Below are 12,415 nucleotides of genomic sequence, written 5' to 3'. Positions count from 1 at the left end.
CAGACAAATCAGCCTCAGTATCACTCCCTCACTCGTTACTACATTATTGCTATCACAGAAACCAATCAACAATTACTTGTTTTTATACTTTGTATAAAGTAAAGCATAATAAAATGCAGTGCTTAAATAACCAGCTTCATCCAAGTAAGAAAAAAGGTATATAATCCATTTTTTCAATATTTAGAGGGAAGACTATTAATCAAATATTTAGGCATTTGATTTTGGAGAAACACCTTCAGCACTGTTTAATTACTACAGAAGCTGAGATGTAACAGAATTCAGTTTAACTTTTAACAGTCTGGAGAGACCAGACTCCATGCTCTTCTGGTGAGATCAGTGGTTCTTGGCCATCACCCAATACCAGGCATCAGAGCCTTCTTGGGCCTGAGTGTCAGCCCCAAAGCACACTTGGTGGACTGAGAGCATGGTTGGGTAGGAAGACCAAGGAGAGAGGATAAGAACAACCAGGCAGAAGGAAGGCAGAGACTACTGGAAAGAGGAGAAAGGGAAAAGGGAAAGAAGGGAAGAGGGAGCTTGAGGGAGAAAAAACAGGAATGGAAATAGAGGAGAGAGCTACGGTTTGAATGTGTCCCTCCAAGGTCTTGTGATGGAAACTTAATCCTCAACACAATGTTGACAGCTGGGACTTTTAAGGGGTGATTATGTCATGAAGGCACTGCCTTTGTGAATACATTAATGCTGTTATCATGCGAGTGGGTTAGTTGTCTTGGGAGTGGGTTCCCTCTTCCCTGTTCTTTCTCTTGCCCTCTTGCCTTCCACCATGGGATGGCACAGCAAGAAGGCCCTAGTGAGATTCAGGCCCCTCGACCTTGGAATCTCCAGCCTCCAGAATGGTAAGAAACACATCTCTGTTCTTCATAAATTACTCAGTCTAAAGTATTCTGTGACAGCAGCACAAAATGGACTAAAACAGAGAGGAAGAGGAGGAAGAGAAAAGCAGTTGAGAGGACACGTGAAGATAAAGCTATTGAAAGATGAGATTCATTATCAGAGGAAATATGGGAAATATAGAATGAGTGTTTAAGAAAAAAACAGGTAAGTATCTCACCTACAACACTTTGAAGGCATGCAGATATTTTATTGCCTAAAATTTACATTTCTAAATTTGCAGAAAATAATTCTCTGGTGAAGTCCCACAGCCTTCCCCTGACACTCAGGGAGAATTCTCTTGTGACGCAAATATAAAAGCGTATGCTTGTATCGTATGTTCATTTATGGCTGCCTTAACTTATACAACAAATAGGAAAAAAGCCTTAGATCACATTGCTTGGAACTTATATAACATCTTTAAAGACTGTTAATTGACATCATACTTCTTAATCTTTACAATATCATCCTGAGGTGGAGATCTATAGGTTTACCTCCATTCTACAAAAATAAAAATAAAGATTAAATCACATACAAAAAGTCTAAAAGAGGAACGATTAGCTTTAGTTGTCTTGTTTAATCAAGCATGAGAAAACTAAGCTAATTCCGTACATTGAGACTGACGAAAATGTATAAAGTTGGTCCACATTACAAGTAGGTTCAATTTGGCCAAAAGACACCATGTTTCAAACTTAATCCCCTGAGTGCAAAACTGTAAGGATTATGCATGCTCCAGTTAGTCTTTTAGTTCTGTTTCCTTCATTTCAAAATTCCTTTTGCCCTAAATAGTAGCTGGTACTTGCTATCGTCTTTTGACATCATTATTTTCACTCGTCTGCTTAGGCTGAAAGTACCTCCACCCCACAGGTGAATACACAATCAAGAGCTGCAGAGCAGAGCCTTTATCTCCACTGTGGCCTCGACCACAGCAAGCCTAAGTGCACTTCCAAGGATCCCACAATCATTTGTCTTTTTGTGACACCATAAAGTGCAGTAACCAGCAATGCATGGTTCAATGCGGGACGTACTGTGGGAGAGAGAAACGGGCAGGGGAAGACACACTTCTTGCCTTTAGGGCTCATTACATTGTCTACTGTTTCTTTTCTCATCTTGCTTTGCTTTGGCTCTTCTGTCTTCTAGTGAATATATTTTTTGAGTGTCTGTTTCTTTATATTATCATGTTATCTTCAATTTTCAATGTTGAAATAAATAAACCCTAGGGCTTTGCAAAACTGTTATTTCCCTCAGCAAAGAATGTGCTCCTCATCAATGCCAATGATTTCATATTCCACTGGCTTCACAACAAAATAAGCAAGACTTTCTTAGGTACCTTTGTTTTTACATTACCTTTAAAGTAAATTCTGTGGGATTGTAGCCTAACATGAAGTGACATCTTTCCCAGAAATACAGCAGCATTGGCAAAATTGTCAGCAGTCACCCAACCTTGGGGCCAAATGTAACAATATGGGAAGAACGGCACTCTGATTAATAAATGTGACTGAAATACAAATAAAATGTGTGGTTTTCCAGATTCACAAAGTATTGGAAGACAAAACCATGAGCAAATTCCATTATACTATACAAGAGGAGTGCTGAAAGATAGCCTGAACCTATGTGTTTCTCCTTAGCCACTCAGCCATCCTGTCTCTTCGCTCCTTGTTTTTCAGATTTTCATTCTTTATTGTCTGTAATTTGGTATGAACTTTGATCCTCTGGTCTTCCTCCAACATGTTATTGAAAAACTGCTCCAGCTGGAAGGACAAAGAGACAGCTGATCAGTGCAATCTAACTTCTCATTTGGACCAAATAAACGTCTAAATGCTAAAGTAGCCACATGATTTTGCAAATTGGTGATGATGAATGAGTAGAAATGTATACTCCTAGATTGTGTGTCCCTGGGGAGACTGTGACTGGACAATGTGATGAACACCACACCTACCCTAAAGAAGCAAATGTGACAGGAAGGTCCATGAACCAGAAACTATGTCTTACTCATTGTTCTATTCCCAAAGCACATATTAAGTCTTGATGAATATTTACTGAATGCATAGAGTGTTATCTAAGATTTGTAGACAGAGATACGGTGAAACCCCCCACTGTAAATCGCAAAAGAAACTGCAACTTCCAAAGCTCAAAATTGGTACATAATATTTGCATCTTTACAAATGTCATCCTTTACTTGAGAATACATAGATAATGGATTCATCCATTGGTAGAATTACCTCACTGAGTCAGGTCAAGCATTCACTTATCAGAACATTTGTTGCAATGTTACAGATAAGTCATACTCCAAGTGAATAATAAGTTATATTCCAAAATATAAATAAGTTATAAATTTTTTCAATTTTCATTTTACCAAAACTTTATTTTTGTATGAGTGGATTAGAACTCCAAACACTTGCAGCCCTAAGATACAGCTCACAAAAGCTCACTTAAACCCTAACATATTTGAAATTGCATAGTAATACGGCTATCAAGCCTAATTACAATGTAAAAGAAATGTTTTGGAGAAAAGTAAGTTAAAGAGCCCCGAAGAATCCTCCCTGGCTCTTTACTTCCCTGCTCACATCTGCCAGGAGGTGGTAACCACCAACCCTCAACTCCACATCACAAATAGTGTGTCCAGGGCTCCTGTAGTGGTGGGAGGGAAGTGGGGATGGTGTGTGGGATTATAGGTGGGCCTCACGTGTGCTTGAGAGTATGTCTAGCAGAGGGAGCAAAAAAACCAGAGCCAGAGATGTGGAAGGTGTTTGAAAATTGTGCCTGTGGGGAGGGACAAGCGACACAAATCACTTTATTTTCACTTTCCTTTTTAGTATTTATTTTAGATACTACCCTGTGAACTGACGCAGCCTAGCAGCACTGCTGGACATGAATAGTTGTTCACAAGAATATTCATCCTGGCTAATTCATAAAAAAATTGCAATAATTTACTGCTAAATCCATTTTTGCAATTTTGAATATCTGTCAGTGACTAGAGTTTTGAAATTTTTAAATTGCTAAATTTATACAAACCTCATTTATTCATTCCTTTGTGACATGGTAAAAGCCCCATAAAACTGCATACCTCAACCATACCACGGCTTTCTGTTGAAACTGCTCTCTATAACCCAAATGTGAATAATTAAGGACTGTAATTTCCACCCTACCCAGACAATGTGTAAACAAATGCTTATCTTGACTTTTGTGAACCACTTAAGTAACAATCAGAATGTCAAAAGTCCCCTGGCCCTCAGAATGTCCGGAGCCCCTCACCCTCATCTCCGCCCAGGAGGTGATTTACAGAATCCACTAGCCCTCAGAACGTCTGAAGCCCCTCACCCCCACCCCTGCCCCTCACCCTCACTCCCGAGGTGATTTTACGGTTATAAAAGGTCTTGACACCCTCCTTTCGGGGCCACGGGTTGGGGAGACACAAGTCCTCCGTGGCTGCCGGCAATAAAGACCCTGCAATTTGGCATACTTTTGTCTTGGTGTTGACTTTCTATGCTCGGGCCAGTACAACACCTTAACAACAACAACAACACGTCACTAGATTCTGTAGAGGCAAAGGTTGAACGGATGAATTTTAGAAGATAGAAACACACACCGAGTCTTGATTCTCGGAGCTTTTGTTCCAGTGTGTGCTGGGTGTGGTGCGCTTTTCTTTCCCTAGTCCAGGGAATCCCTGATAAATCAGGTCCTGACAGCTCAGCCCCAGGCAGGCCAAAACTCAAAAAATGATAATTTCTTCAGGAATTAACAGTTCTCTTTCTCTCATAATCACAATGATATGACTGTCACCTTCTCTTTTTTTTTTTTTTTTTTTTTGCTTAGAATCAAATTTCAGGCCTTTATGACCTACACATGTATTTGTTTATTTGCTTAGAGAGAGTTGATTTACTTTTATTTATACAGACTCTTCTTGTTCTTATTAACATAGTTTCAGGCCGTGGTGTTTAATTTTAATCAGTGTTACTGGAATTCAATTTATGTACAATAAACTAGATCTACTTGAACTGTACCTGTCAATGAATTTTGGCCAATGTGTACCCCTTTTAAACCACAGTCACAATCCACTACATTTCCTCTACCCCGCAAACGGGTCCTCAGGCCCTCTTGCAGTCCATCGCTCTCTGTCCCAGGCAACCACTGATCTGCCCTTTGTCACTATACATCCATTTGCGTTCCCGAGAATGTGACTTGCTTCTGTTACTAAACAGTCTCCTTGATATTCGTCCATGTTGCTACACAAATTTTAACATTTCACCATAGTATTTCATTGTGTGGATATATTACTTTTCCTTATTCATTCACCTGCGGATGGGCATTTAGATCGTTTCCAGTTAACATTTGTAAAAAACTGCCTCTTTTCTGACATGGTCGTGCCATGTTACCTTCCTTTCTGCTGTGTAAAAGAGTCCCAGTTGCTCCATATCTTTGCCACCATTTGGTACCACAACTCTTTCTAATTTTACCTATGCTACTGGGTGTGTAGAGGTTGTATTTATATTGTATTCTTATTTTACTTTGTGTGAATGCATCTTTTTGTAGACATTTGCTTTTGCCAGCTTTGTTTACCTTCTGGTTACAGCCCTTTTGCCTTCCGGAACTACCCCTTCCCCTTCCCAGTGCCTGTGACTTGGGTGGGGCTGTTGCCTAGTGTGGCCACATGACTCTGGCTGCTAGACCAATCAGAATATTTCATCTCCCCCGGAGACAGCGATTGCTGCGTCTGACCGAAGTAGGACCAACCAATGAGCTTTTTTTCAGGGCAGGAACTCCTGAAGCTCTGAGAAAGTATCCTTCCTTCTGCAACTGAGAGTGCTAAAGATTATGTAAGCGGGGAGCTATGCTTCTCTCCACATGGAAAAAGACTGCCTAATAAATATTCAGCCTAGAGGACAGCAAAGCCAGAAAATGGTAAGAATCTAGAATAGATAAAACTAAGATATGATCTCAGTCCTCAGGGAACTCATTATAGTCTCATGGGGTAGACATATTTACCAGTGATTGCACTATAATGTAATAAACACTATGGTAAAAATATATTCATAGGATGACTTGAAAGCATGGGTGAGAAGAGAGTATAAATCAGTTCATTAAAAAGTTCCTAGAAGAGGTGGTAGGCACAGGATCTTAAAGGATGATTAGGAATTATCCAGTCAGGAACAGGGATGAGGAGCGTTCTCCTGACAGAAGGTAGGGTGTTTTTGAGGGAAATCCAGAAAATGTGAAGCAAAGAAAATTTGTAAGTGGTACAGTATAGCTAGAGGAAAAGTGTTTAGGGGTGTCTGTCCATCTCTCTTGCTCTCTGACACTTGGTGGTGACGTGAGCAAAATGAAGCCAAACTGTAAGGCAGGGCCAGATCATGAAGGGCCTCCTGTGCTAATCACAAGATTTCAAAATTTCTTCAAAAAACTGTGAAAAGCTACTGAAGCTTTGGAACAGGGCAATGACTGGAAGTGACGGCAAAGGTGGGATGGAGGGAAGCCCAGTTTGGGACGGGAACCCTGGGCCAGAGTCCACTGCAGTAATTCAGGTGAGAAAGGATGAAATGCCACCCTCCATGAACAGGTGATCTCTATTTCAGGAGCAGGATACAATTAAAAACTCTTCTCTCACAGTGATACAGCACCAATAGAAGCATAGAATGCAATGATTCAGATAAGCATATTATTTTTAATTTTAGCAAGTCCAAATTGCATAAAAAGTGGTTTCCAAATTATCATTGTATTTCATAATATTTAAAGTACTTACCTCCTCAATCTGTATATCTGTGGTTATGGCTCTCCCTATTGTATATATTAGATTAATCAATGATTGTGTTCCATACCTACAAGGCAATAAATGTTAATCAAGGGTGGAAAGGATTTTACAAGATAAAGGATGCATGCCAAATGTATAGCCCCTATTAATTCCTATCTTCCAAATCTAAGTAAAAACATGTATGAACTAGTTTAGCTTCATCTTTTAATAGAAAATCCTATTAACACTAAGGAAATATTTATAGTTAAATACTTATATGTATTACACAAATCTATTATTTAAATCTGAAAAGCTCTTCTTAGGAACAACCATTATCTTTTAAAATGAGGTAGTGGGAATACATGTCACATGTTCAAATCAATACAATTTATAAGGGAATAAATAAATATGTATACCACTTAAAAAAAACAGTAGTTAATAGAGGATCAATTTCAGAACTGCTGACTAAAACCCCCGAATGTGTATTTAAAATGTTGCATTTATGCATGCTCTTTTGGAGAGAGGATCCATATCTTCCGATGTTCTCTAAATGTTGGTGATCCTGAAAGCTGAGCACCATGGCTCTACCTGTGCTTGTTTCAATAGGCACAGTAAGGGAAACTTCCCCTCTAGGTTACTGTTCTTGAATATCCAGCAAAAAAAAAAAATCTTAAAATAGCTGTGAAGTATTGCTATGAAAAAACAGGAGATACTTACCTGCTCAAAGTGTGGTTGTAGTTAAAAAAGTATATAAAAGACTTTTGGGTGCATTAAAAAAGAAAGAAAAATTAAAATAGGGTTATTATAATGGACCGACCAAGAGATGGTTGAATAGCTAATATATACAATTGATTTACTTCAAAAATTTCTACTTGAAATTAAAAATTATGAGAGTTAGCTTTGGTATAATAAAGATGAGAGAAAATAGTGCTGCTGTTTTTCTAAGTTCCTAGCTGTAACTTACACTGTGTCTACCTGAGCAAAGTAAAGAACAATATAATTCTGCATATAATTTAGGCAAGCAAAACTGTTTCTATGAAGAAAGAGGAATATTTCTTAGTTCTCTATTTTAACTGGCCAGCCAGGCAGAAAAAGTCTATAAAATGATTCAAGAAATTTGAGCTTCAAAGAACCCAAATTCCAACCTTAAAATTAAAAATAGAGGCCCCACGTGGTGGCTCATGCCCGTAATCTCAGCACTTTGGGAAGCCAAGGCGGGTGGATCGCATGAGGTTGGTAGTTCGAGACCAGCCTGACCAACATGGAGAGACCCTATCTCTACTACAAATACAAAATTAGCCGGGCGTAGTGGCACATGCCTGTAATCCCAGCTACTGCAGAGGCTGAAGCAGGAGAATCGCTTGAACCTGTGAGGCAAAGTCTGCAGTGAGTCGAGGTCACACCATTACACTCCAGCCTGGGCAATAAGAGCAAAACTCTGTCTCAAATAAAATAGAAAACAGAGGAAACCTATCGTTGGTGCTAAATGTGTGAATTTCTGCCAGACACAGGAGAAAGGTTACCTAAGAAGGCAGGACTGGGTTTGACATTACCTTGGACAACTAATAAATTGTAAAAATGGAGAATAACAGAAACTTAGAAGCATCATTCTGGAGTGTAAATGAGACAATGTATGTGGAAGCACATATTAGATCACCTGGCACACTTCATTTCTCCCTGCTCTTGTCAACTTCAAGAGGAGTTATTTTTGAAACAGTGATGATCTATCATTCTTGTTGAGAGAGCAATCTCTTTCAAATATTACTCAACAAAACTGCATTTCACATAGTTTACCCCCATCAGTGTTCAAATACATTCTAATTAATATAAAGTCAAAAGCCAATATGTGTCAATATAGTAATCCTTTTTAAAAAGTTGATAACATCTAATGTTAGTGTGAGAACAGTGATTTGGGTACTCCAGTATGGCTCACTTTTCTACCTCTCCCCCTTCTCACATTTCCTCTCCCTTCATCTCCCCTACTGTGTCTGATTCCTTGTTGAAAGGATGGCCACGAGTCAAGCATGGGGACATCAAGGCATCTGGCCTGATCCACGCCATGGAAACAGGCTCTCCAGTGCTTGGACTCTCCGCTCTGATAACCTCTCACTTTGCTGTGCTCCTGTTTAGCTGTTTCAGCTGTGTTCCCCATCATGAAATACAACCAAGTAGAAGTGAAAATGTTTTTAAGCTTAAGTTTTTAAGCTTAAGACTTTAGGGAATATAGTAATATGTGGAGAAAAAAAATCAAGTGCTTAGTCAATGAAGAAGGTAAGATTCATTTTGGACAGGTTGAGTTTAAAACTGATCATGCTCTGTATTCTATATTCAAATTAAACTATGGTTTTTCTGTATGCTGTGAAGCCCATTTAACAGAGATGATAAAGGCACAAATAACGCTTCTACCACATCCAATGAAAAGTCACAAAAAAACTATTGCTTCATCCCTATTTACGTAGATAGGATCTATTCATAGCTATGTGTACCTATTGACTTTTCTGTAGCTTGAAAGGTAGCTTTATGACCAATGGAGTCTTTCTCAATAAGTATTCAAGAGATCATCTTTGGCCCAATAATTAACTAAATTTTCCCACAGCAACCAGTGCAATGCTCTGTCTATGAGAGTAAGGGTAAAGATCAAGCCAAAAGTTGTTTTATTCAATCAAATATTCCAAAATGTATTTCCAGATTAGGCTTCCTGGGAAGAATTCTGGGCCTGGCTGAAAGGAGCAGAGGTTCCTGCACCGCTATCAATGATGTACTCAATTCCAACATGTGCCTCGGTGTGGAGATGATGCCTGTGAGCCTGCATGTTACTGTGAGATGTGTGCCCATGAGTGCTCTGAGACAAGGGAGAGACATATTCAAAACCACAGCATTGTCCACTTCGTGCCCAGGGCCAAGCTGGACATGAGATGGTATTTGTTTGTTTTTGCATTTAAGCAAGCTCCCTCTACCAACCTGTCTCTCACCCTACAGAAGTGGAGCACAAGATCCCAGCAAGCTACCACCTTACAGGAGGGGTACACAACCCCTCTGCTCATACTCATCCTAATTCTATCTCCCACAGCCAAGACCAAACCAGCAACCAAAAGCTCAACACATTAAAAAAACGAAAACAAAAACTGAACTAAACTAAGAAAATTATTCAAACATTTTCATAAAAGAGTAACTGTCTAGGGGCAGAGGAAAGGATGAATAGGCACCGCACAGAGGATTTTTAGGGTAGTGAAAGTATTCTGTATGATACTACAGTGGTGAATATGCATCATTATACATTAATACATCAAAATCCATAGAATATGCAACACCAAGAGTGAACTCTAATGTAAACTAGGGACTTGGGGTGATAATGATGTGCCTGCATACATTCATCATAGTACAGCTATGAGCCACACAACAATGTTTCAATCAACAATGGACAGTATGTATGAGGGTGGTCCCGTAAGATGAAAAAGGAGCCGAAAAATCCCTATTCCTTAGTGATGTCGTAGTCATTAACATTGTAGCGCAATGCATTACCTTTTCTATGTTTAGATATGTTTAAATACACAAATACTTACCGTTGTGTTACTTCTCTTCCGGTATTCAGTAACATGGTGTACAGGTCTGTAACCTAGGAGCAATAGACTGTACCATATAGCCCAGGTGTGTAGTAGGCTCTACCATCTAGGTTTGTGCAAGTACGGTTTATGTTGTTCACACAATGACTAAATGACCTATGGACACATTTCTCAGAATGTATTTCTGTTGTTAATCAACCTGTGACTGTAAATGTGCGGCTTTGATGCAGGATGTTGATAGAGGGAGAGGTTGTGCCTGTGTGGGGTAGGGCTATATGGGAACTCTGTCTGCTCGATTTTGCTATGAACTTAAAACTACCCTAAAAAATTAAATTTATTAATTTTTAAAAAATCAACTGAAATGCCACCTCATTTATTTATACATTTTCTGGAATTAAGATAAATAAATCACTTCATAAGATGAGATTTCTAAGTAAAACAAATTTAAAATATTTGAATAAATCTTGGCATCTCAAAATGTTTAAAAGATACATCTTTTTTTTTTTTTTGTAAAGGGGTTTCACTCTTGTTGCCCAGGCTGGAGTGCAATGGCGCAATCTTGGCTCACTGCAACCTCCGCCTTCCGGGTTCAAGCGATTCTCCTGCCTCATCCTATTGAGTAGCTGGGATTACAGGCATGTGCCACCATGCCTGGCTAATTTTGAATTTTTAGTAGAGACAGGGTTTCTCCATGTTGGTCAGGCTGGTCTCGAACTCCCGACCTCAGGTGATTTGCCCGCCGTGGCCTCCTAAAGTGCTGGGATTACAGACGTGAACCATGGAAGATGTAGATGAGGTGTTAGTTAAGATCACATCAAAAGATTAAATATTTTCAGGAGTACTCTCAAAAAATAAATAATTAAGAAGGATTCATTTTCTTACTTAGCAGGAAGTAAATAGAGAGCCAGGAATCAGAGCCAGGGGACATGAGTTCTAATTCAAGTTCTTTTATTTACTAGGTATTGAGTTTAAGTTATTTAATTTCTGAATCTTGGTTATTGGTTGGTAATTATTTTATAAGTGGCTGTGAAAATGTAGTTATTGCATATATAAACACATTATTTTGTTTTTTGTTTTTTAATTTTTTTGGTAGAAATAGAGTCTTGCTATGTTGCCCAGGCTAGTTTCAAACTCCTGGGCTAAAGTAATCCTTCTGCCTTGGCCTCCCAAAGTGCTGGGATTTTATAGGCATGAGCCACCATGTCTAGACTAAATATGTTATTTTGAAGAACAACATTAATGTGTGTTTTCCGTTCTAAACATGAGATTCTAATACTGCTGAGGGATGTTATCAATTTCATAAAATAGAAATTAACAATATTGAGAAAAAGAAATAAACTGAATCATATAGGGACTTGTAATAAAGCAGATACAACATATCATCTCAGTAAGATAATATAATAATGAACATTAAACATTTATTTTGTGGCAATCACTTTAAATAGCACATTATTAAATTATCTTAAAGCCTAATTATCATTATCCTCATTTTATGAATGAGAAAACTAAAGCTTACGTTAAAAATCTTGTTTAAGGTTACACATTTAGCACTCTTCTCAACTTAAGATTGATCTGATTCCAGTATCTATTGACTTCACTTTTTGACATACCATGTCTCTAGTGGATACATGAAAAACTAAAAGCACAATAAATAAAAGGACAAAGGAAAGTGATGAAGAGACACTTTCCATGGTTCTTAAAAAAAGAAACCACCACTTTGCTATACTGCTCTAGTTTAGTCTGTCCCCATGCCCCAGTTCTAGAATTGACCCCCAATAGTGTTAACACACTGTCATATTCAGGACAACCTTAGAAACAGGAGATCACCAATGAAGATCACACAAAACTCCTCGACATGCTATTCAAGGCCTGTTATCACCCATCCTCCCTGACCCTCAACTGACTTTCCCAACTCCTATGTCCTCTCCAGTGCTCTAAGCTCCAGCCAGTTACTTTAATTAGTCCCAAGTTGACCTCCCAGCTCTGCCTCCAGGTATTTCCTGGTGTTGGGTCCTTCAGGTACAAGGAGGAGATTTGCAATTGTGCTTGTTCAAATCACAGGCACCTCCTTTTCTTCCACTTAAACCGCCAAGCCCTTGCCGTCTCTCCTCCACAGCATTTATCAGATACCAAGTCCTAATCCCGTTACATCCCCAATAACAATTTGAACTGGACCTTGACGTAGAAAAACTAAAACTTTTTATTACCAGGAAGAATCTTAGAATTTATCAAATAC

The 12,415-nt window shown here is 38.9% G+C and overlaps 1 protein-coding gene across 1 annotated transcript in view; it reads right to left on the bottom strand.

Annotated features, from left to right (window-relative positions):
- Positions 1 to 421: 421 nt before the first annotated feature.
- LVRN (laeverin) overlaps positions 422 to 12,415 on the bottom strand; it is a 69,424-nt gene continuing 57,430 nt past the window's right edge. The window contains exons 19-20 of the mRNA XM_012448750.2: positions 6,629 to 6,704; positions 422 to 2,639 (exon numbers count right to left, since the gene is read on the bottom strand). Coding sequence (XP_012304173.1) covers positions 2,499 to 2,639; positions 6,629 to 6,704 — 217 coding nt within the window. The 3' untranslated portion in view covers positions 422 to 2,498. The remainder of the gene's footprint in view (positions 2,640 to 6,628; positions 6,705 to 12,415) is intronic.

The sequence above is a fragment of the Aotus nancymaae genome, unplaced genomic scaffold, assembly GCF_030222135.1.
Source record: "Aotus nancymaae isolate 86718 unplaced genomic scaffold, 86718_ANA_hifiasm-v0.15.2.pri h1tg000064l_0, whole genome shotgun sequence".
Lineage (NCBI taxonomy): Eukaryota > Metazoa > Chordata > Mammalia > Primates > Aotidae > Aotus > Aotus nancymaae.
Note: the sequence above shows the minus strand (reverse complement) of the source record. Positions and strands in the feature narration are given on the sequence as shown.